Source organism: Urocampus carinirostris, chromosome 14 (assembly GCF_059441175.1).
Source record: "Urocampus carinirostris isolate Australia breed hairy pipefish chromosome 14, RoL_Ucar_1.0, whole genome shotgun sequence".
NCBI classification, from domain to species: Eukaryota; Metazoa; Chordata; class Actinopteri; order Syngnathiformes; family Syngnathidae; genus Urocampus; species Urocampus carinirostris.
Window position 1 is genome coordinate 40,626,071 of NC_142362.1, and position 26,474 is coordinate 40,652,544.

General features: G+C 40.9%; 1 protein-coding gene across 1 annotated transcript in view; it reads left to right on the forward strand.

Moving 5' to 3' along the window:
- Positions 1-25,851, forward strand: part of LOC148353433 (cobalamin trafficking protein CblD-like) — a 32,374-nt gene extending 6,523 nt beyond the window's left edge. The window contains exons 3-8 of the mRNA XM_088352687.1: positions 2,362-2,506; positions 2,633-2,841; positions 6,717-6,816; positions 15,926-16,056; positions 23,808-23,894; positions 25,255-25,851. Of these exons, the coding sequence (XP_088208813.1) occupies positions 2,362-2,506; positions 2,633-2,841; positions 6,717-6,816; positions 15,926-16,056; positions 23,808-23,894; positions 25,255-25,455 (873 nt within the window). The 3' untranslated portion in view covers positions 25,456-25,851. The remainder of the gene's footprint in view (positions 1-2,361; positions 2,507-2,632; positions 2,842-6,716; positions 6,817-15,925; positions 16,057-23,807; positions 23,895-25,254) is intronic.
- Positions 25,852-26,474: the final 623 nt, after the last annotated feature.

A 26,474-nucleotide genomic window follows, 5' to 3' on the forward strand; every position in this document is an offset into this window, starting at 1 on the left:
GGTGGTAACAAGGTGGGTGGAAACAAAAAAAAGACAGCAATTGCAAATCTGTAAAATATTTCCGAATATGAAAAATACTAGTACCGGTCTCCAGTCTGTGACTGTGGACAGTGCGGAGGGGGCTTTAGTTGATTTAGTTGCTTCGCCCCCAGGTTCTTATCCATTCAGAAGGCCTGGGGTGGGTAGCGCATGGGACAGAAGGCAGCAGAAGAAGTCAAGTCAAGTCATTTTTATTTGTATAGCCCTTAATCACAATTAGTCTCTAAGGGCTTCACAAGGTATTACATATAAGAAGTTTAGGTTATTCGTATGCTAAAGAGTAGAAGTGACTTTTAAGCCTAGATTTAAACATTTCCACTGAGGTTGCAGATCGGATCTCAGGGGGAAGAGCATTCCACAACACCGGTGCCCGGATGGAGAACGCTCTCGAACCAGCGGAACACTTCTTGGCTCTTGGGATCACCAGGAGACCGGCGCTCTCGGAACGAAGGCTTCGGGCCGGGACATAGGGGGAGATCAGATCTGAAAGATATGAGGGGGAAAGTCCATGTATGATTTTGAATAGTAGTAGGAGAACCTTAAAATCGCATCTTAGGCTAACAGGGAGCCAATGCAGGTTAGCCAAAATTGGGGTGATGTGATCGTACTTTCTTGTCCTTGTTAAGAAGGGAATAGCTCGGTTTTGCTGTTGCTCGGTGTTGTGCTTTATAATTGCTACGTTGAATAAATAGATATGCCGCTAACGGTGTCCCAAATATCGGTGCCCGATAATTAGTTGACCTCGACAATCTACTATTAAAACACTGGAGTGTAGCGGTTAAGATCTTGGGCCCGTTTAAACTTTTACTCCATTACTTTTACTCCATTACTAAACTGCGCACCTTCGCGCCAAAGTTATATTATTCAGATAACTTAATCATAAAAAGCATGATTACCAAACTATCAATTTTACTCCAAACCACTAAATCCAAATAAACTTCTACCTCTATGTCCCTTACGTCAGACGTCATTTCCGCATTCCGCAATAGCTTACAAGCTTTACAAACTTTCTACTTTTTGTCCAACCATTTCACAATATGCATCTTTTAATCTCATTTCGCAACACTTGGCCGAAACGTGCACTTGATCCGAAGTAAACCCGAAGCGCACACTTCAGTGCTGATGTAAAGCTTAGGGTCTACTAGGGCTCAAATCAGGTTAATCTGTTGGGTTCAGGCTTACATATACCCTCAGGTGAGGTCGGTGGGGCTGGATCTTACCTCTACTGGTGTGCTGGCGGCTGGAAATGGGCCTCCATACACATATGGAGATACAGAGATCCCTCAATTATCGCAGTTATTGGGGACCAGAACCACCTGCAAAAAGTGAAAATCCACCAAGTAGCGTCACTCCTTTACAAAAGCCCTCAAGGATCAAACCTACCCTGAGATGACGTCATTAACGACTAGGGGTAGATGTCTGTAACAAAATAACATCTGAAGATCCAGAAATAATAAAAAACAAGACATTGTTGCATTGAAAGAATGGTTTTATTGTCACAATACAAAAGGACAACTGAATTTGAGGGCTTCTCTTTTCAGTGTTTGAATGGAATTCAGAGCGGCTGGCTATCTGCGCACAAACCTCTGGTGTCCTCAACATGAGCCAAGTATTGGCTATGATTAAAATACAAGCGTCCCGAATATAGCTTTTTCCCACAGGTTGTAGCTCCAGGACATCTGTTTCTACGGTCTAGGTGAAAATGGGCCAAATTAGGTTCTCCACAAGAAAAAGCTCTTATTAAAAACATTTTACTGTAATCAAATATTCTTTTAATTTGCTGCACAAAAAAATCTTAAATGAATTAATGGGAAAGGTATAAATAAATCAACGATTTGCAAGGGCTTTACTTACAATTAAAGGGACACTGTGAATTGATTGACCACTAGATGTTGCTGTATTGTGTAGTGCAACCTTTTTGAGGTTTTTAGTCACCTGTAGCAGCAAGATGCCTGAGAAGTAGCTCATGTAATGTAAAATAAATGCAAATTTCTGGAGCAATGGGTATTTTAATAAAATGCACGTTTATATTATAGTTTGTGTATTTTGGATTTTTTTTTTGTTCAGTATTGTTCTCTTTAATGAATGATTATTTTTCTACCACTAAGAGGTGCATATATCTTTTCGTATGGTTGGGGCGTCAAATGATCACCCCAAGGGCCGCAACTGACACCTGGGCCGAATGTCTGAGACCCCATCCCTAGACTTTCCACCCACCAGAGTCTCACAAAACTCTATGGGAAACAATGATATATACGGGAAAGAGTAACATAATTTTAATGTTGTTAGTTTGTGATTATTTTATTATTCTTATTTGTTTAGGTTTTATGCTGTAAAACCAGGATTGCGACTTATTTGCCTGGCATTCATGCACTGGTGCAGCATATTGCCAGCACAATGAGCTTCTCAGCTATCGGAACCTCTGTCCCTGGTGATTCCAACAAAGCAGTACCCACTTTCATTAGCGGTATGCCATTTTTGCCATTTGTTTTCAGAATGTTAACATCCCAAATTTTTACAGTACAGGAAATATAACAATATTTTGGAAAAGATATTTTCTGTTAAAGTTTTTTTGCTTTTCTTCCTTTTCCAGAACAATTTAATATACAACATGATGAAACCATGGAACCATTTTACCGGAAGGATCAGATCTATTTGACGCCCCTCAATGACTGCTTAAAATATAGGCTGCAGGGCTCAGAACAATACATGACTTTGGTGACAGTCATGGTCCCTGATTTGCCTCATGCCACCTTGAGCCCTGAGACATGTTTGTCTGGACTGCTTATCAAAGAACATGTTGTAAGTATTGTACAGTATATTCCAGAGTTTTGATTTGCTGTTTTAAGTAGAGGTCGACCGATTATCAGGCGAGGTGGTTATTGATGGATATCTGCACTTGTTTTTTTTTTATTTGACAGGCCTATTATTAGGTATCATGCAGCCGAGACACTCTCTCTTTGCTCCCACTCCTCCACTCCTCTTCTCTCCTGCTACCAACACCGCGCTTTCTGATTGGTTACATGACCAGCGGCGTAACCACTAATTCATCAATGAGCTGCAGCTCAGCCAACTTGTTCCGACATGCCTGTGTCCGTGATAGAAACTGTTTGTAATTGAGAGCTAGCGTAAAAGGTTAAATCACATTTCTTTGTTTGTTGAATAACAAAAAGTCTCAAAGGACTGCACAGGGTACAATTACACCATCCCCTGATCTTAAACCAACATGCAGGCCATGGAAAACTCAAAAACCTCAACACGAGGAAAATAAGAAACTTTGAGAAGGGGCCTCTCAAGTGGTAATTCCCCTTTCTGGATGTGTATTTAACTTGTTTTAGGAGGTACATTTAGACTGATAAATTAGTTCTTGTCATTACATTAGTTTGTCAATCAAGAGTGTCTGTTTATGATGGCGAGCATAAAAAGCATGCCGAAGTGGAAGTGAAGAGCTCTTAGCATAACATTAGTTTGACAATCTGGCTCTAACACAGGGGTGCCCACTCTTTTCAATTTGCCAGGATTGTTAACATTTCGATGCACTTTTTGTTATAAGTTAAGTCATGTTGGTTGTTTAGATATATTTTTTTATTTAAAAAATATCAGGGAGCCATTTAAGTTTTTATGTACATTTATACAATTTGGTGCGAAGCCTAATTTTGTTTCCTGCATTGTTAATTTTAGGTTTAAGTGAAAGATTATGTTGTGTAGTATTCATAATTTATTAACTGTAAAAGGTTTCAGGGAGGCATTACCTCAGGAGGTAGACCGCTCATCTAGAGATTGCAGGTCCGATTCCCGGCTCCTCCGTGTTGTATGTCGAAGTGTCCTTGGGCAAGACACTGAATCCCTAATGCCCTCAATAAGCAGGTTGGCGCCTTGTATGGCTGCACTGCCGCTATTGGTGTGTGTGTGTGTGTGTGTGTGTGTGTGTGTGTGTGTGTGTGTGTGTGTGTGTGTGTGTGTGTGTGTGTGTGTGTGTGTGTGTGTGTGTGTGTGTGTGTGAGAATTGGTAAGTGTGAAGCACATTGTAAAGCGCTTTGGCAAGTCTTCATTGACTTGAATAAATGCAGACCATTTACCATTTCAGAAAGCTAAGTTGTATTTGAATTTTGTTTCTTTTTGCATTATTACCCTAATATTTTTAGCTTTTATAGCAAATTAATTTTGGTTCTAAATATTGGTTATCATCCTCCTCTTAATACTAAAAATCAATTTCAGTAAATCCTTAGTTTTAAAAGTTGTCCTACTAAACTTCCTACTAAACCTCCCTAGAGATATTCGAAATAAGAGCCCCGGTTATACATTTCAGAAAGAGTTGCAACATTTTCAATGTGTTAAGAAGCCATATATGTACAAAAATATCTCCCCTCAAACATATGCTAAAAATAACAGGAAATGAGATACATAATTTTAAATTACTGATTTTTTTACAGTTTGCTTTTTTTATGGGTCACACAAATCCAACTTTTTCTTAGTCAGGCCTCTTGAAATTGGCCTGCGCAAGTTAGATATGAACACTACCTCTTTTTATCATGAGGCATCTGTCTGTAATGTGTTCTGAACAGAGGTGGGTAGTCACAAGTTACATTTACTCGAGTAGTTTTTGGGACATTTTGTACTTCCGGGAGGGTTTTTTAATGAATGAATGAATAAAACTTTCGAACATGTTAAAACAAAAATAAAACAAGTCTATCTATCTATTTACCTTGGTCATATCCCTCAAGAGGGGTGACTGACAGCAAGACAAACACGTATACAAAAACAAATGAAATGAAATGATCTGCATTTATATAACGCTTTTCAAGTCAAGACTTGCCAAAGCGCTTTACAGTGTGCTTCACATTTCCCAACAGAAAAGAAAAAAGGAAGAAGTCGCAAAAAACACAAAAACATGCCCATGGCCAACCCAAATGCCCAAACACCCAAACAAGTTAAGTTAAGTACCTCAGCACCCAAGTTGGTCATGCTTTGGTCCCTCCAGATGAAACGGGACACAAGAAAGCGGCCGTGTCACTCGGGTCAGGGTGACACAACACACTTCTTCTCTTCAACACCAGGGCCCGACAGCTTTCACTGGTTTACCCCTCCCGAATTATACAGGTGCCCTGCCCATCCCATGGAACACGCCTAAACATCCCACTGTCCTTTTACAACACTTCATCCCACTCATTCCTATCACCAACAAGAGCTCTAGCTTCCACTATATTTAGACCTGTTTCCTGCAGTGCACTCATAACAACATCCATTCACGTCAATCATTCACGGCCCTCCTCTTGGTCTTCTTCCATTTAATTCTGCTCCGTAGATCTTCTTCAACATTCGCTCCTCATCCATCCTCTTCATGTGTCCAAACCAACCAAGGACTATCTTATCCACGCGCTTGCTCAGTTTCACTACTACTCCATTTCTGGCTCTCACAATTCCATTTCTCAATCTATCCAATCTTGCCACTCCTAACATACTCCTCAAACACTTCATTTCAAAAACATTTAATTTATTTCGTAAATGTTAAAACAAAAATAAAACAAGTAAAAAAAACAAATCTCTTTACAATGGGAGATATAGCGCTGTCCAGTCATATTGAAAGGAGATGACTAACTTAACTATAATGTTTTTTGCGGTTTGCTACAGGCTTCACCTTAATAGGGCACGTATGAAATGCGTAAAGATTGTGTATCGATATTGGACATTTATTCTGAGCCATGCAAAAATGAATATAGTGTTTACCTTGTGGTAAATTGTGGTGGGGAAAACTTCCTGCAACTGAAAATGTAAGATACATATTTCTGTAATTTTTACCCTACACTTTTGTGGGGAGAGTTTTGTCTCAAAAATATTTACACTCGTTCTGTTGTCCTTACGACAGCTGTTTTTGTTGAATAAATAAGTCACTGTGTTTCAGTTGAAAAATTAAGTAAAATAATAACACTGCCTGATAATATTACTTCCGGGTTTCCTGGTTGCCATTAGTAGTTACACGCAGGCTGTCAAGACAAGTGCATGTTCTAATCTGTCTCAATCCATGTTGAAGGACTAACAAGGCAACGCAGTAAGTTTCTAGAAGTGTTCATATGACGTATGAATAAACGATATATTGTAATAGCTTTTTACAAATGTTAAGTTTATGTACTCCATCGTGAACTTATTGGCACATGGACTCAATGCATTCTAATGCACTTCGCAGTTTTCACCATTTAGAATTAAAACTTGAGATAAACGTCCACTGTGGTCAAGGTTCTTCTTCGGGGATTTAGCGTGGTGTCATATGCATGAAATTTAAAGCGCATTGTGAAGCTCCACTTGATAAATTCACACGCAAGATTAATAATCGCTTCTGTAAAATTCAGTTATATTTGTGGATCTGCAAAATGTATGATTCACACTGGATTTCCTCTTATAATGGAACTGGAAAAATCGGAAAATTGGCCTTGAAAGGGCTTAAAAAGTGATTGAATTTGGCTATGAAAATGGTGTACGAACCCTAAATGGCATCCAACTACTTGCAGTGGGGTTTTTTGAAATTAGTAGATAGACCTAATTTCAGAAAATGGAATTCCTGTACAATGGTAAGGCAGTATTCACCCCTTATTGGAATGTTGAATCCACGCTACAGTAAACTGAACATCAATATAATTAACATTTTTTTCTTTGGGTATGCGTGTTTATGATTTTTGTAGGAGAACACAGCCAAAAAAAACAACACAATTCAAGCAAAAGAAGAGTGTGACAATTCGGTGGAGTGTGCCATACAGTCATGCCCTGAAAAGTTAAAGCAAGGTAATTCCCTAACACTACAAAATGTTTTGGGTGAACAACAATCACTTCTAATACAATGTAATGTTCGTGAATGTTTTCAAATATTTAAAATGCCAACTTTTATGTGCCAAACTGAGTTACTCTTTAATGTCAGCATAGTATTATTCCTGTTAAATTTGACTTGTCACAGTGCCCTGCTATTTTATATATATATATATATATATATCAGTGTTCTCGTTTAAAGCCCTTTGAGACTCTAAGACTCGGACTATCTGGGGACGCATTGTATCAAATCAACTTTTTTGACACCAAATTGTCATTATTACCCGATTACTTTTTTTTTTAAACAAAGATTTACCGCACTCCAAACTTTTCGTCAGGCAAATCCGCCATTGGTGTTTTGGTCTCGCGCCCATCTCGGCAAACGAGATCTCGTTGCTTCGAGATGACGTCATTGTTTTTGTGGTTGTCGAGTGAAAGTATGCCTCCGTAAAAACAGTTGGTATTAGGTGCAAATCAACAAAAAATTGTGTTGGTAAAAAGTCGAAACATAATACAGAAAGTGGTAACAACGGCAATAATTCCGGCACGAAAAAACGGCAGAGAAATTCTTCTGAAGACCGCGAAGGCAAGAAAAACACGAACGATTCGACGAAAGATCAACAAAAGAATACTCCTAGCAAAAAAAAGGACTTCTCTGCCAAAATTGACTCAATTATATTCCTGGTTACGCTCTGAGTAGGATGATAATGGAGGCTACATGTTCTGTGACGCGTGCACCCAGCGTGACAAAAAACTGGATTGCATAAATCATTCCGCAATACGAACTTTCAGAAAAGCACATCCGATCGGCACAACGACAATGAAAAACCACAAATTAGCTATGGAAATCCTGTTGCTGCAATTGGACCTTGAGAAGGCATTACAATTGTGGCGGGACAGCAAACCACGAAGAATAAATGAACTGAAAAATCTGATGTGATTAAAACTGCATGAATATAAAGACTAATATTTCAGCAATATTATTTTGTATAATGTACAGTATTTTTGTGAACTGAAAAATCTGAAGTGATAACTGCTTTTTATTACCAATTAAGTGTGATTATTAAAACTGAATGAATATATAGATTTATTTATAGCATTGAAGAGTTTTTATATGAACAGCAGAGCATGTGTAAGAGTAGGGAGTGAGACAAGTGACAGGGCCGCTTTCTGGTGTCCCATTTCATCTGGAGGGACGAAAGCATGACCAACTTGGGTGCCGGGGGGCCTAACTTGTTTGGGTGTTTGGGCAATTGGGTTGGCCATGGTCCAAAACTTTTTGTGTTTTTTTTTTCTTTTTGCTATTTATTTTCCTTTTATTTTCTTTGTTATTGTATGTGTGTGTCTTGCTGTCGGTCACCCCTCTTGAGGGATATGACCAAGGGAGATAGATAGATAATTTATATATTTGTCGCCGATTTACAATTTCAACCTCGATAACACTAAATTTTGGGGACCCATAGATCTCTGTTGGGACCCATAGATTTTTGAGCATGCGAGTCCCCGGGACCCATTACTTTTCAGAAGTAAAATGAACACTATATATATATATATATATATATATATATATATATATATATATATATATATATATATATAATCGCAACTTGGCTAGAAGCTTGCTAAAAAGTAGCTCGATAGTTAGATTGGGAGGTAAATCAAAAGCGCCGTCGCGAGCGGCAGCCTTTCTAGCACCTCCGTGTTATTTTGCTCTTTTTGTGATTCATTGTTTTTATTATTTGCTTCTGTCTTCTGTGTTTTCGTCCCGTTTGATAACTACACTTTGGATGACTTTCTATCCTATGGATATGGGTTTTAACGCACAAAAATGCGTTTATTTGAGGAATCAACTCTTTGCCCTGAAGAATCCTCTTACCGGCGGGATTCCCCATTTACCTGTCGAGGTGAGGGGGCCCTATCGTGGCTGCAGGGCTGGAGCTAAGGAAAAGGCTAAGTAGTTAGCGGCGAAGTGGCGATATAAGCCTTTGGTACCGTCCGTAATCATGGGAAATGTGAACTGGCTGTGCTGGTGAAAAACATCAAAGCATACAGGGAGTGCAGTTTGCTGTGTTTTAAGTAAACGTGGCTCACGTCTAGCATCCGGATTCAGTGCTGTTAGGGCAGACAAAGACACAAAAGCCTGCGTGAAGCGGAGAGGAGGCCGACTCGCTATCTATGTGAACACGAGGTGGTGTAACCCTAGGCATGTAAAAATAAAGATTTCCATCTGCTGCAGGGACGTCAAACTTTTGGCCTATTACCTGCCCAGAGACACACCATTGTGGTCATTGTTTACATCCCACCGCGCGCTGATGCGGAAGTAGCGTGTGATGTCAGCCACTCTGCTGTTGCCAAACTAAAAATCCAGCACCCCGTCCATCCTGTTAATCTCTGAGGACTTCAATGACGTGACTCTGGATACACTGCCTCCTTTCTTCCAGTATGTGGACTGCAACACCAGGGGTAATAGGACTATTGACATGCTGTATGCACACATTAAGGACACATACAGCTACTCCACTGCCTGCCCTGGGGAAAAGAGACCACAACTTCGTTCTGCTTTAACCTCATTACAAACCAAAAGTGAGGAGGCTACCAACAACCACACGCTCATTCAGGAAATGGTCTGCCGAGGCAGAGCAGGCTCTGAGAAACCGCTTTGGATGTACGGACTGGGATGTCCTGCAAGGGTTCAGCAGTGGGGACATTGAGGAGGTGGCAAACTGCACTACTGACTACATCAACTTCTGTATGGACAATATTGCCTACACCGACACGACCACAACAAAGACTCCGGTAAAAAAAAAAGAGGTGGGGGACTATGCGTTTATGTGAATAACGCGTGGTGCAATAACAGCAGAATCATTGATACACACTGCTCGCCCGACATAGAGTTTCTAGCAGTATCGTGTAGACCATTCTGTCTACCGATAGAGCTAACTGTGGTCATTGTGATAGCTGTTTACATCCCACCGGATGCTAACGCTAGCACAGCGCTAAACCTCCTGCTCGTTGCCATCAACAAACAACAGCTTGCACACCCCGACGGAGCTTTCATCATCGCTGGCGACTTTGATAAGGCATGTTTAAGGACTGTACATCCAAAATTCTTTCAACATGTGAACTGTGCAACAAGGAGGGAAAAAACTTTGGACCGCGTATACAGCAACATCAAAAACACATTTAAAGCTTCCCCCTTCCCCACCTAGTCAATTCCGATGACCTGTCTGTCCCTTACCCCCTCTGGAGAAAAACAAAGCCTGTAACAAGGACAACACAAACGTGGCCTGAGGGAGCCCTCTCTCAGCTGCAGGACTGTTTTCATCAAACTTGCTGGGAAGTATTTGAACACCATGACCTCCAGAAATTCACTGACACTGTTATCCTCCATTCGATACTGCACGGATGAAGTCACAGTAAATAAAAAAATCAAGGTCTACCCAAACCAAAAACCCTGGATGTCCAGCGAGGTACGCATCCTCCTCAAACACCGCAACACCGCTTTCAGGTCTGGAGACAAGGCACTTTACAGTGTGGCCAGGGCTGACCTAAAGAGAGGCATTAAGAAAGCAAAGGCAGCCTACACGAGGAGGATCGAGCACCTCTTCGCGAGAAATGACCCGAGGAGGATGTGGCAGGGTCTTCAACACATCACTAACTTCAGAGGCCACAATCTGGCAACTGTTGAGGCTGATGCTTCAATAGCTGCGGACCTTAATCAGTCTTTGCTCGCTTTGAAGCTGGAAGGCCAAAAACAGCCACATCACACCCACCAACAACCAGCAGCAACACACATTTCAGGAGCATGAAGTTAGGCGTGTGCTGAAAACTAAACCCCAGGAAGGAGGCTGGCCCGGATGGAGTACCAGGGAGGGTACTCCGGACCGATCCGCTGGCTGGGGTCTTCACCACCATCTTCAACCGGTCCCTGTCACAGGCGACCGTCCCACCTTGCCTCAAAACCTCCACCATCATTCCCATCCCCAAAAAGCCAGCAGTGGAAAGCCTCAACGACTACAGGCTCGTCGCTCTTACGCCTGTGGTCATGAAGTGCTTCGAGAGGTTGCAAACACCAGAGCTGACGTAGGGAAGGCCCAGCAGCGACTGCATTTCCTGAGAGTGCTCAGGAAAAAACATCTAAAACAGCAGCTGCAACAAAGCCACAGTGGAGAGCATTCTAACATACTGCATTACGGTGTGGTATGCTGGGTGCACAGCAGCAGACAGGAAAACGCTCCAGAGGGTCATCAAAACAGCCCAGAAAATCGTCTGTTGCTCTCTGCCCAGTCTGGAGGACATTGCCTGCTCTCGCTACCTCAGCAGAACAGAAAACATTATCAAGGACTTTTCTCAGTCCGGCCACCACCTCTTCGACCTGCTGCCTTCCGGCAAGCGCTGCAGGTCACACAAACAAAAACAAACAGACTAAGAGACAGTTTCTTCCCCTACCACCCTAGACACACACCGCACAAAAAACTGAAAAACTCTTGCAAAAACACTACCTCAAACGGACGTAAAATGGTACTCATGTCTATGTTTCTTGCCCATGTTGACTGCACTATGTTTACTGCTCACCTTGCACAATGTTGACTATCTTTTTTTGCACTATGATGACTATTTTTTGCACCAAATGCATATGTTGACTATTTTTTGCACTATGATGACTATTTTTGCACCAATGCATATTGCACAAACCCTTACGATACCAAACTGTATGTAACATCCTACATGCCGACATTTCTTGTGTTATCTTATCTTCTCTGCTCCGTTATCTTCTTGGGTTTTTTACCTCACTGTGAATGTGTGAAACTGGAGTGTCATGCCCAATTTCGTTGTCACAATATGTTAACCCATTTTGTAACAATGACAATAAAGGTATATCCTATTCTGTTGTATTGTTCCTGTAAGAACTCTACGCTGCTATGCCAACAACAAGCCCTGGATCACGAGTGACATCAAGTGCCTTCTGAACCAAAAGAAGAGGGCCTTTAAAGACTGCGATCAGCAGGAGCTAAAGCGAGTGCAGAAGGAGCTCAGAGTCCAGCTCCGGGAAGCGAAGGAGCAGTACAGAAGGAAGAGAAAATGCTGCAGACCAACAGTATAAAGGAGGTGTGGGAAGGGATGAAAACCATCACCAGCTGCAGCACTAAGTGGGATGTGGCCGTGGAAGTAGATGTGGGGAGGGATAACCAGTTGAACAACTTTTTTAACTGGTTTGACCACCCCTACTCGTTCTCACCCCAGAGTACTGCAGCCGTCCCTCCCCCTCTCGACACCAGCATGGAGAAGGACATCTCCCCCCCCCCAGGGCCCGGTCACACAGCCGTTTGCGTCTGTATCGCGGGTAAAATTTTCCGATTTTTTTTTTGCCCGCGGTTGCCCGCGGTAGAAAATGCGCAAAATTGGCTAACCCGCTGTTTATCCGTGGTATGCCCGCAAAACAGACGCCGGCGACTGTTCCGCTTCCTTATCGCGTCAGATCCACGTCCTTTCCGCGTGTGGACCACGGGTATAAAAGCTGCTGAGCCGGGCTGTAGAAATCATGACCGCTCAAGACACAGTCCCGTGAAGATCAAGATTTCAAGCTACGGCACCGAAGAAGAAGCCAATATGTTATTGTAATAGTTTTTCATTTTTTTTTTATTATCTTGTTATGAAATGAAAAGAAATATCAAGAAATAAAAATGGATTAAGACGAGGTCACGACGGTGACGGGGATCCATGTTTACCCCTTGACGTCTCGAGTACAACTAACGTGTGCTCGGCAAATCGCGCTGTATATACGCGGAGAAAGGCGTTTGACCGTCACACGCGTTACACATGCTAATTCACGTGATAACACCGCGATACAGGCGCAGAACAAACGTGCTATGACCTTGCTCCACCCGCGATTACCCGCTAAAGTTTCGCGTCCTACCCGCGTGTAACCACGCCCTGGCCGCGGCCGTAGCACGTCGTTCCGCGTCTGTACCGCATCATTACCTCGTGTGTACCACGTGTGCCGCCCGCGGTTACCCGTGGTCTAAAGTTTTGAGCAGCGCAAAACTTTTTCGCGCGGCCAACCGCATGTGAATTTCTTGCCGCGTGTAAAGCACTGCTGTATCTCGTCTGTATCGCGATCTCAAAGCGTCCAACAGCGTCTGCTTCACGGGCAGAAGTTTCTGGCCGTGATTCAGCCTCGATACACCCGTGAAAGGCTGTGTGACCGGGCCCCCACTCAAGATCGCTGCAGCCCAGGTGTGTGGAGAGCTGAGGAGGCTGCGACCCAGCAAGGCAGCTGGTCCAGATGGAGTATCCCCCCGACTGCTGAAGGCCTGTGCGTTGGAGCTGGAAGATCCTCTACAGCGTATCTCCAACCTGAGCCTGGAATAGGGGAGGGTCCCCCAGCTGTGGAAAACATCATGTATCATCCCAGTCCCAAAGAAACCACGACCTGAGGAACTCAACGACTTCAGGCCGGTCGCCCTGACATCACGTGTGAAGTAGACCATGGAGCGGTTGCTGCGACACCACCTGAGGTCACAGGTCCGCCACGCCATTGACCCTCTGCAGTTTGCCTACCAGGAGAAGGTGGGAATGAAGGTTGCTATAGTCTACATGCTTCACCGATCCCTCTCTCACCTGGACAGGGGGAGGTTTGCTGTGAGGATTATTTTTCTGGGCTTCTCCAGTGCCATCAACACCATACAGCCTCTGCTACTTGGTGGTAAACTGACAGAGATGGGCGTAAACTGACCATTTAGCATGGATTACAGACTACCTGACAGGCAGACCCCAGTATGTAAAACAGGGGGGCTGTACATTGGACACTGTGGTCAGCAGCACGGGATCACCGCAAGGGACCGTGCTCTCTCCGGCCCTATTCACCCTGTATACGTCGGACTTTCAGTACAACTCTGAGTCCTGCTTGTGCAGAGGTTTGCTGATGACACTGCTATTGTGGGATGTATCAGAAGTGGGCAGGAGGAGGAGTACAGGAAATTGATCCAGGACTTTGTCCAATGGAGTGACGCTAACCACCTGCACCTTTACACCATAGAATAGAATATAACTTTATTGTCATTGTTACAAAATGGGTTAACATATTGTGACAACGAAATTGGGCATGACACTCCAGTTCACACATTCACAGTGAGGTAAAAAATCCAAGAAGATAAAGGAACAGAGAAGATAAGGTTATAAAACAAGGAGGATAAGGTTATAGATATAATTTACACAAAATTTACACAAGAAATGTCGGCATGTAGGATGTTACATACAGTTTGGTATCGTAAGGGTTTGTGCAATATGCATTTGGTGCAAAAATGGTTATCATAGTGCAAAAAATAGTCAACATATGCATTTGGTGCAAAAATAGTCATCATAGTGCAAAATAAGATAGTCAACATTGTGCAAGGTGAACAGTAAACATAGTGCAGTCAACATGTGCAAGAAACAGACATGAGTACCATTTTACATTCATATGAGGTAGTGTTTTTGCAAGAGTTTTTCAGTTTTTTGTGCGGTGTGTGTTTAGGGTGGTAATGGCTCTGGGGAAGGAACTGTCTGAGTCTCTTTGTTTTTGTTTTGTGTGACCTGTAGCGCTTGCCGGAAGGCAGCAGGTCGCAGAGGTGGTGGCCGGGGTGAGAAAAGTCCTTGATGATGATTTCTGCTCTGCTGAGGTAGCGAGAGCAGGCAATGTCCTCCAGACTGGCCAGAGAGCAACCGACGATTTTCTGGGCTGTTTTGATGACCCTCTGGAGCGCTTTCCTGTCTGCTGCTGTGCACCCAGCATACCACACCGTAATGAAGTACGTCAGAATGCTCTCCACTGTGGCTTTGTAAAAGGACACCTGCAGCTGCTGTTTTAGATGGTTTTTCCTGAGGACTCTCAGGAAATGCAGTCACTGCTGGGCCTTCCCTACCACCGCTCTGGTGTTTGCAGACCAGGAGAGGTCGTCGGAGATGTGCACACCCAGAGATTTGAAGGAGTGGACTCTCTCTACACAGTCTCCTTTTATGATGAGTGGTGCTGGATTCCTGCAATTCCTTCCAGTATTACTTCTTCTGTTTTTGTGGTGTTTAGTTTGAGGTGGTTTTCCGAACACCACGTTGACAGTTACTCGACCTCATCAAGACCAGGGAGATGGTGGTGGACTTCAGTAGAACTAGACCTGACCCGGAACCTGTAACTATCAAAGGAGAATGTGTAGAGTTTGTCCAGACCTACAAATACCTGGGTGTGCAGCTGGACAATGAACTGGACTGGACTGCCAACACAGAATCTCTGTGCAGGAAAGGACAAAAGCCGACTGTACTTCCTCAAAAGGCTGTCGTCCTTCAACATCTGCAAAAAGCTCCTGCAAATGTTCTATGAGACTGTTTTGGCAAGCGCCCTCTTCTATGCGTCAGTGTGTTGGGGAGGCAACGCTTAGTCTTAATAAACTATTGAGGAAGACGACGGGCTCTGTTGTGAGCACAGAATTGGACAGCCCGACAACTGTAGCTGAGAGACGGGCACTGAACAAGCTGCGGTCAATCATGGACAATTCATTACAGCCACAACACAGCATCATCTCCAAACAGAAGAGCAGTCTTGTTCCATGGACAGACTGAGGAGATCATTTCTTCTTCATGCTCTAACTCCACTCTTGGGAGTAAAAGCCCACGTTAAACCCCACCCCTACATTTGCATATTACCCTATTCTTATTACAGTGTGTATTTTCCACAGAACTATTTAAATACTCTATCAACATGTTATATTGGGTATATTTGTATTCTATATCTTTTATTTTATTATTTTATTTTTCAACACGAGGATACTGCTGGAAGTGTAAATTAAAGATGAATAAAGTATCTATCTAAAATAAAGCAATACAAATATATAAATTCTATTCTCTTAATTAATTTCTTAAAATAATTATCAAAACTTCAAAGATTTTTTTTTTTGTTCATGAAGCCCATGAACTGGAATTTATTTATTTTAATTTCTAAAATAACAACTTATCATGTTATTACTATGTTGTTACTATGTTATAACCAGGTTAATTATTAAAATGGGGCTAAACAGACTAAATCTAAGTATTTTTTCTTAAATGTCATTACCAGATCTCAAATACCTGTTTCCTGTGGCTCCAAGCTCTAATGTGACGGTGATCACAGTGGCTCAAAAGACAAATAACAATATGACAGCATGGTGTTCTGCTGTTGAAAAGGAACGGGATCACATGCTTGATAAGGTAAGACAACTTGAACATACAAAACCCTCGCAATTGTAGAGAAATATAAAAAATCACTTATCACCATTATTGCTGTTTTTCTCCACAATACTGCTATAGCTTGAATTGATAGTTAAACGAGCACGTTTTCTCAATATGAAATTGTGAAAACCTATTATAAGTTCTGGACTACCGAGTGCACCTGATTAAAAGGCTGATTCGCAAATTTAAGATCAGATCTCAATTTTGTCTTTGTTTGAGCCACACCGGATTAAAAGCCGCATGCTTAAGAGTGGGGTGCATCATTTGAGTTGTTTTCAAGTCAAGTCAAGTCACATTTATTTATATAGCCCTTAATCACAAAAATGTCTCAAAGGAGTGCACAGGATTACAATTACCTGAAAGTCACATTTTAAGTGGACTGGGACCCAGTGCAAGTTGGCCAATACAGGAGTAATATGCTCAAACTTTTTGGTCTTAGTCAAAAGTCTAGCTGTCGCATTCTTTTTAACAAGCTGTTTGACTCTTTTTAGTTGTTGCTGGATATTGATTTCTCTCCAGAATGTTTTGAAATGTTAAAACCTTCCCATTTCACTAGAGACTAATCCCAGACTTATTGGAAAGAAAACTAAAATATTCTGCCTTGGTTTCAGGCCTTAACTCATTCAATGCCAGACATGTTTCCAAATTCAAGCCAGTTTCACTCAATTTTCAGCTGTCGGACTGCTTTTAATGGACTTATTGGGAGGCTTTTGGAAATCATGACATACAGGTGCACACTGACACAAAAATATCTTAAGTTATAACCTGTTTGGACAATGTCACGGTTAATTAAAATAATTGGGGTCTTACACAACCAAAAACCTCGGATGACTTGCGAAGTTTCTAGTCTCCTCAAACACCATAACACCGCCTTCAGCTCAGACGACAAGGTTCTTCACCACCAGGGCTAACCTGAGGAGAGACATTAGGTTTGCCAAGGCAGCCTACGAGAGAAGAAATGAAGATAACTGTCTTAGCCTGAAACGCACCCTAAAAATTGGTTCATGTTTAGCATGACCATAGCTGTGTCAATAAAACAATAATAAGCGAAAATATATTTATTTTTTCTGTGTGGTTCAGTAGCAGGCCATGGCCCCGAAGGTAGGGATCTCTGTCTCCGTGGGGATACAGTCAGGCCCAAAGATACTTCAACAGCTACACTAACACATTCCGAAAAACAATATTAAAATTTCTACAGTCTTAAAGTTTACAATTCCGTCTGCAACTAGAGACTTTCCACATCTGAATCAGAATAAGGATTTAGGAAATGTAGCTCTTAACACTCTTTAAACCCCTTATTTTGGGACTGAAGGTAATTGGACAATTGACTTAGATGGCTGTAATTGACTCAGAATTGTCCTCCCTAGTTGACCTGTCATCAATGAAGTAGTGAAAAGGTCTTGATTTGATTGTAGGTGTGTAGTTTTGCATTTGTTAACCCATTTTTAACAATGGTGACCATTTCCCACACCTCCTTTATACTGTTGCATTTGATAATTGCCGAATACTCTCCATGGTAAAATCCGTGTAGAGCATCTACTGAAACAAAGAACACTCCCCAGAAGGTGGATGTATCTGTCTCCAAATCTTCACTCAAAGGAATTAAATACAGAGGGTCCACCACGATGTGCATGCCACTCATGAGTCTTAAAATTAGACCAGACCAGACTTGACTTAACCACAAAAACCCCAAAAAAGCCAGCCAGTTCTGGAAAAGTCTTTTATGGTAAGGTGAGATTAACCTGTACCAGAATGACGGGCAGAAGAAAATTGAAAGGAAAGTGTCTTGAAGACTCTAATAAATTTTCCGTTGGAATCGCCCTGTATTTGGCTCCATCCGTCTTCCCATCAACTGTAACAATCTTTCCAGTCACTGCAAAATAATAGCAACAACTAATATAACCCCTAGCAAAAAGTATCGAATCACCAGTCTTGGGCAAGCCCTCACTCAGACATTTTATTCTGGAGAAAAAGTCAGATCACTAACATGAAATAATCGTAATGTCATTCCAAACTGCAACATATTTGCTTTCAGAAACTCTAAAAGAAATTAGGAAAAAACATTGCAACGGTCAGTAAACGTTACTTTAATAGAACAAGTGCAGGGAAATAACTATGGAATCACTCAACTCTGAGGAAAACATTGGAATCTGTGCATTTTGAGTAAATAAGGACACACCCAATTTCCATTCCTTAATTAAGCACCTGGTTTAGTTTAAGTCTGCATGTTAGTCAGCAGTCAAAAACAGTGCAGTTATCTCACCTTGGAGGGCTCCTGGACTGGATAAGTTGATTAACAAGAATCATGGCTCCTGCAAAAGAGATGTCTCTTGAGACCAGAGACAGGGTCGTCCAACTTCTTGAAGTATGGTTGCCAAAGATGTGGGCTGTCCACAGTCAGCTGTATTGAAGATTTTGACCAAGTACAAAACAGCATGGAAAGTTGTTTAAGTCAAGCGTACTGGTAGGCTAAGGAAGATATGTAGGCATCAAGACTAACATCTAAAGGCCATATGTCTTTAAAACTGAAAATGCACAACAAGACAAATGAAGAGGAAATGGTAGGATCAAGTCCATGCCTCAGCGACTGTAAGCTGTCATAAAAGCCAAAGGTGGTGCAACTAAACACTAGTGATATGTTTTAATTGTTATTTCTTTGTCTGTTCATGATTCCATTTTTTTTTCTTGAGAATGGAGGGATTCTATATTTTAACAGAATAGAGAATAGAATAGAATATACCTTTATTAACATTGTTACAAAATGGGTTGAACATTTTGTGACAACGAAAATGGTCGTGGCACTCCAGGACCACATTTACTGTAAGGATTAAAAAAAATTAAAGATAAAAGAGTTTTATACAACGCCCATCATAGTTAGGTTATACATATACCACACACGGAGCAAATAAAGCGGATGAAATGAGAGCGAGGGGCCCTTTACTCTCTATTTCTGATAGCATAGCTGTATGTATCATTTCTTCCTTATTGTAGAAACCTCTAAAGACAATAGAAAAGGGTCTCAAAAATTTTATACAGAGTTATAGTCATGTCATCAAGGTGTCCAAAGACTCTAATAACCTTCTAAACAGGGTTGGGTAGGGTTACTTCAACTGGATTACTTTCAATTACTTTTGTATTACTCTAATACCAAATATGCTAATAAAAGACAAAAGAAACTAAATATGAATAATATTACTAAATTTTGTGCAGGCTTGGGGAGTAACGGAATTACATGGAACCGCAAAAATGATGTTGGCAAGCTGTTTGGATTTATTTTCATTTTGTTTCTGACGCATTTTATGTTAGTTTTGCCGGAGATCAAAGCCAGGAGAGAAAGCTTACCACGTGTTGTGAGTCATAATTTTATTCATATTTAGTTTCTTTTGTCTTTTATTAGCATATTTGGTATTGGAGTAATCCAAAAGTAATTGAAAGTAATCCAGATAAAGTAACCCTACCCAACCCTGCTTGTAAAGTTGGTGATCTATGAGGAAGTCGTCAGCCCCGTACCAACTTCCCATAGAAATTTATTCATATGTGTCAGTTTTGACAGACTTTATGTAAAGCAGGGTATGTACAGTTTATTGTTTTCCCTTCAACAGACCTTAATGAGTTTTAGATCCGTCACCTCACTCATATTTCCTGGCACATCTAATGCTATAAAAGAAGCATTTTTTAAGGCTGTCTTTGCAGATTTATAAGTTCATAACCTTTGACAGATTGAACCCATTCCGGAATTTTTTAAGGCGTGTCAAGGTTTCTGTTTCATGATGATGGCAGCGCGCATGGACGCAACGGCTCACGGCTCTTCAGCTAATTTTCTATTTATTACCAGCTCTTGTCTATTTTGCTTTCTTTTCTGGACACATGCGTGGCCAATAATACCTATAATCAGGAGGAAGTTATAAATTTGGGTCTGCGTCTAAATTTTTACTTTTTTGGCACTTTTTATGCCACCTTTTATATCCCGCAAGAAATACAAAGAGTCGCGAGATCTCTGTGGGTGGCCAACCCACTAAAGAAGCGGCGGAGACGGCGTAGGGATCGCAACAAGTCGCTCGGGCCTTAGTGCTAAGCTAAGGGAGCTATATCGGCGAAACGGCAGAGAAGGACACGATGATGATGAAATTGTGCTAATTCCACCAATATTACCTCATCGATCTTGCCTGTCAACTGACGCCAGAGACTCAACACGGCTGAACAGCGACATCTTGTGGCGATTTCTACAAAGACTTCAGCTGAGTTCAAACATTTAGAAAAACTAAAATTTGGTCTTTTAAATAGTAGATCGCTGCTCCTAAAGCTCTACTTATTGATGGTCTTATTCGTGATCACAAACTTAACCTGATTGGTCCGTGTGAAACTTGGTTGGTCGTCAAATGAGGCTTCTCAAGACTACGTGAGCTGTCATGTAGCACGCTCTTTGAAGAAGGGTGGCGGTGTTCTGCTTAATTCTGAAAAAATTCTCAAACTTACCCCCTGTGCCTCTAATAATTAAAAGGCGTTTGAGGCTCTTTAATGTCAATTTTTGTAGTAACTATTCACCGCGCTCTAGGACCATTCTCAGTTTTCTTCGATTAATTCTCCTAAGTAGACAAAATAATAGTTATAGGGGACTTTAACATTCATATGAATTTTCCACTGAGTTCACTTACTCTTGCGTTTCGGTCTCTAATTGACACATTTGGTTTTAATCAACTGATAGATTTGCCGACTCATAAATATGGAAACACACTAGACTTGGTTTTGACTCGAGGAGTTTATCTATGGTTATTTCTGATCATTATTTAGTTACATTTAAGGTGCTGGCTAAGAAACTAAAGGATTTAGTGGCTGCAACATTTGCACTGGCATAGTTTCTGAGCTCTCTGATCTTCTTTCAGGAGCAGTTGCATTGTTTCCTTTGTAAAAAGCCTCGATCAATAAACTCAGTCATGAATGAGTTAAATGTGACGCTGGCTAGTGTCCTGGATTCCGTGGCACCCTTATGGCTTAAATCACGACCTAAAAGACGATGAAACTAGATCGCTTGAACCAGACTGCAGGAAATCTTGGAGAAAATGGCGCGCCACCAAGCTTGAGGTTTTCCGTCAAACCCTGTGTGACGGCTTGTTTAAGTATAAAGCAGCTGTTGCCTCTGCAAAATCAGACTATTTTTTTAAGGTGATTGCAGCACAAAAGAATAACCACCAAAATCCTTTTCGACACTGTAGCTTCGCTAACAGATTATTCTACCCATAATGTTTTAGTAGACCGGTTGGAAAAATGGAATGGTCTCTCAGGAACCGTCCCCTTATGGTTCAGATCCTACCACTCAGATAGGACACTGTGTTAAATATGGTGAAATGACATCTGAGCCCTTTAGTGTTACCTGTGGTGTTCCGCAGGGTTCAGTACTTGGCCGCCTTCATTTCAGCATTTACATGCTTCCATTAGGTGATATTATTTGCAAGTATAATATCAGTTTCCATTATTACGCAGATGAAACTCAACTTTATATTTCGATGGAGGAATCTGCCACACTAGAAATTTGGAGGCCTGCCTCTCCGAGATAAAAGAATGGATGTCACTCAACTTCTTGCGCTTTAACTCTGAATAGACCGAAATGTTAGTTATTGGTCTAAATAAATGTCGTGACTTGTTCTCAAAAACTGCTCTGAACATTGACAAGTGTAATATCACCAAGAGTGACTCAGTCAAAAATGTTGGTGTCATATTTGACCCCAATCTGTCCTTTCAAACGCACGTGAAAAATATTACTAGAACAGCTTTTTACCATCTTTGCTACATTGCCAAAATTTGCCCTATGTTGTCTCAGTCGGATGCAGAGATTATAAATCATGCATTTGTTACCTCCCATCTCGATTACTGTAATGCACTTCTCTCCGGTCTCCTAAAGTCCAAAATCAAGAGCCTTCAGCTGGTACGAAATGCTACAGCGAGGTTTTTAACCTAGACAAGAAAGTTTGATCACATTACCCCGATTTTAGCTAACCTACATTGGCTCCCTGTTAGTTTGAGATGTGATTTTAAGGTTGTGTTGGTATTATACAAAAACATACCTTTCAGATTTAATTTCCCCCTATGTTCCGGTCCGGATCTTTCGCTCTGAAAATGCTGTTCTACTAGTGATGCCAACAGCCAAGAAGAGATCCGCAGGTTTGAGAGCGTTCTCCATTTTGGCCCCGGTGCTGTGGAATGCTCTTTCCCTTGAGATAGGATTTACAACCTCAGTGGAACTGTTTGAATCTAGACTTAAAACACACTTCTACTCCATAGCATATAATAAATAACCTATATTTTATCTTGACAATATCTGTGTATTTTTTTTTATCGTAACATCCATTTCAGCCTAGTCAACATGGAAGGGGGATTACCTCATGTGTGGTCCCTTCTCGAGGTTTCCTCATTTTCCTCATGTTGAGGTTTTTGAGTTTTTCCTTGCCCTCATTAAGTTTTAGATCAGAGCATGGTGTAATAATAGTCTGTGGTTTGCAATAATCTGTGGTCTGTGCAGCCCTTTGAGACTATTTGTGATTAGGGACTGTACAAATAAACATGACTGGACTTGGTCATATACCAAATTAACGTGGTAGGAAGGAGCTACACGTCATGCTTTGAGCTAATAGGGTAACCGACCCAACAGCAGCGTAAACTTTAATTCAATAAAAATAAAACACTGACTGTAGAAGTTTGTTCCGGTTTCCATCAATGATCTTCACGTTTAGCTGAACGTGAGGGTGACAGCATGCCTTTATCCACTTCAAATACTCCTCGTTACTTTTTGGGTGAGGAATAGGGACGAACCTCACCCCTACCAATCGTTCCGGATACCTCTGATCAAAGTTACACATGTTGCCCATATCGTTCCTGACTTCAGGCAGTGATTGCTTCAAAAGTATTTAAAACAAAAAACTGACAAACATTTTTGTCTGGGTTACAAAGAATCGTCCAATTTTGAGCCACTCAAGTGTGGTGTTATGGAAAAATATAAAATACAATTCTTTCATTTTCAGTTGTTCAACCCATTAAAATAATCATTACAGTCTGCACTTCAAAATTATTCAAGAAAAGTTATTTCATATCCAATCTGAGTACAGTAGATCCCAATTTGTGTAAATTTTGTATCTTTCCAAATGTTTCTGGGCATAACTGAAAATAGCGGACTTTTGAATATTTCTGGACACCAGTGTTGGGCACGTTACTTTGAAAAATTAATTAGTTATATTTACTCACTACTTCTTCCAAAAAGTAACTCAATTATTAACTACATTACACTATAGTGAAAGTAACTTGTTACCAGGGAAAGTAACTATTTCTGATACTTTAAAAAGAAGTCGTATATCAGAGAATTATAAATTTTCTGAGCAGTTTTTTTCAGTTAAACAGAGTAGAGCAAACAGGTACCTGAGTTACAGAACCTTGTAATATTTATTGCACCTCACCAGCAACAGATTTATTCTCCATTTTAAGTGCAACAAATATAATATATACAAATAAAATAATCAGTTATAGCTCGGCAGCGTAGTGGTTAGCGCGTTTGCGGCACAGTTCTGAGGTCATGAGATCGGACCTCCTGTGTGTAGTTTGCTCTCTAGTCAAGATGGCGGCGCGTTGTGCAGACGCTGCGGCTCGGGCTCCAGTTCGTCTTTTGTTTTTCAGTATCCGGCAACTCTGTCGTGTCCCCTGAACTGGTTGAAAATATATTTGACTGACCTAAACCTTTTTAGTTTGTAGATGGAGCAAGAGAGATCTGCCTTATTCTGCAAAGAGAAGGGTTCTGGGCAGACTTTATAGATCCGTCCTCTGGCCTAGCGGTAAGATCCAGTATTAAGTTGTACATTTTTAAACCCTTTTGGTCTTATAAGTGCTGAATAGTAATATTATAATAAGAGTAATTGTGGTAAAAATCATGTAGTACTAAACCCTAAGCAGAGCTGTGTATATTTTAGTGTACTGGCTTCCTTTTATTCATCCACTTTTAAGGTTTGGCAATAGTTAAAAAAAAATGTAAAGATTCTGCCCCTCAGTAAAATACTTGAGTTATTCCTGAAAATGTCTGTCATGTAAAGCCTACAATAAACAAGGAAGAATATAACTTGCAAGTCAAGGCATTGGCACCATGAAGTTTTAATCATCTAAACATGACTCAATGAATTTTACTAATGTATTTGTCTATCTGTGCAAGGCCTAAAATGTAATGAAAGTTTCTCGAGTTTCCATCCATGTTTTAGACTGCCAAAATCAGGAGTTTTTGTTGGTAAACAGCGCAGCATCATGGATATAGTACTGCAATACTTAACTACCTCGCTCTTTGTACTTTGCCTCAGTGCCACTCGTAAAAATGTTAATGAAAATAATTGCAGGTCAAGTGCCTCTCGCAGTCTCTCTCTGTCGCGCTCGCTCTCCCATGGTCTCTCTCTTAGTTCTTTTTTTATTGGACCTTATTGTGGTGGTGGGTTCAATGATTCCATGTTCAAACACCAAGCCCAAACGGGATTTGGTTGACAGTAGAGGTAAGTTGTCTTAAAAGTCTTTTAATGTTAACACAATAACAGGATTTATATTTGTTTAACCTAAAAAGATTTAGTAACATTTATCATTTGAATTTTTTAATAATATACCGTTTTACTTTGGTGACCACAGTAACAGAAGTGTCAAATTGGTGATGTGGTTTCAGTCTGGCTTTTCAGAGCAGACACGTGTTTTAGTTCTACCCACGATAAACATAGCAACTTCAGACAGAGACGTTTACTTTGGATCATGGGGAAGTGTACATTTAATGAGAAGTGGCTAAAAGCTGTGTGAGGTAATGTATACCAGGCACGATGTTTTGTGTGCAAGTAATAATTGTGTTTTTTGTTTTGTCAACTTGGTCTTAAATTTGATTTTAAAAAAAGTATTTTAAAGTACTGAATTTAACTTGCGTTGATCTGTGGGAACCCTGGTTGAGTACTGTGGTGTCACTGTATATGCACAACGTTTCACTGATTTGTATGTACTTGACATTCAAAATTCTTTTTTTGCGGATTGATCTGGATAAGTTATGGGTTTGACACCATGTTTGGATACTGTGCCACTATATTGACAATTTGTTATGCATTAACTAATACTAACTCTCTTGTATAAGAAATTTCATTGTCATTTTATTTACGTGCCTACTATTCTCTTTCCTAGTTTTTTGGACCTTACACAAACCATACACTTTTTGAGACGGATGACAGATACCAGCTTCTGGGCCTTCAGATTGAAGATTTGGGTTGTTGTAGGGTTATTCGACATCCATTATGGGGAACATATGCTTTTGTGGGGATCATATTTACTAATGCACCACCAAGCAAACTTACCATAAATAATTTTCAGGGCTCTGAAAAATAAGCTTGCTTGCAACAGGAACTTGTGCAACTAAATCTATCTCCAGTTCACTTGTTGCTTTAAATGTTTTTTGGACAGCACACAACCCATCCATGGGCCCAGATAACTGCTGAACAATAAAATGTGAAAATAGAACTGGATTTTTCCTTTGTTCTACTGTAGTATTTCCTTTTGTGGGGATCATATTTACTAATGCACCACCAAGCAAACTTACCATAAATAATTTTCAGGGCTCTGAAAAATAAGCTTGCTTGCAACAGGAACTTGTGCAACTAAATCTATCTCCAGTTCACTTGTTGCTTTAAATGTTTTTTGGACAGCACACAACCCATCCATGGGCCCAGATAACTGCTGAACAATAAAATATGAAAATAAAACTGGATTTTTCCTTTGTTCTACTGTAGTATTTTATTCATTCAAGAGGAGTTGGAGTAAAATCCCCCTTTTGCCTTAGAGGAGACGTGTCTTCTGTAAGCACATTAAAAGAAACAGCTGTAAGAGCACTGCAAAACAAACTTCCAACTTTACTGCAGGACAGTGGTCTCCAATGTAGTGCCTATGGGCATTTGGTAGCCTCCTAAGAACACTTAAAAAGCCCACACACATGCCCTGAAATTAACCAGTGATGAGTCACTGTGATTTTCTAGTAAATTTGATTTCTAACTGACATTACGTTTTAGTGGTTGACTTAACTTCTCATAATTACTACCTGGTTATAACATAGTTAATTGTTTTTTTTAGAAAATGTAAATCAAATCAGTAACTAAAAGTAGCTCTTGGCTTAAAAAAAGTTGGTGACCTTTGCGCTAAAGATAGGTGAATCCACTTCGCCACCAAAATCTGGAAACAAATCGGCATTGGAGACCTGAATGGAGACTTTGCTACAAGAGATAGGAACACATTGGACTTGGCCTACACAAATATCAGTGGAGCATACAGAGCAGCCCCCCCGCCCCCACCTTGGTTCATCAGATCACCTTTCTGTTATGCCAATTCCTGCATACAAGCCCCTGCTGACCAGA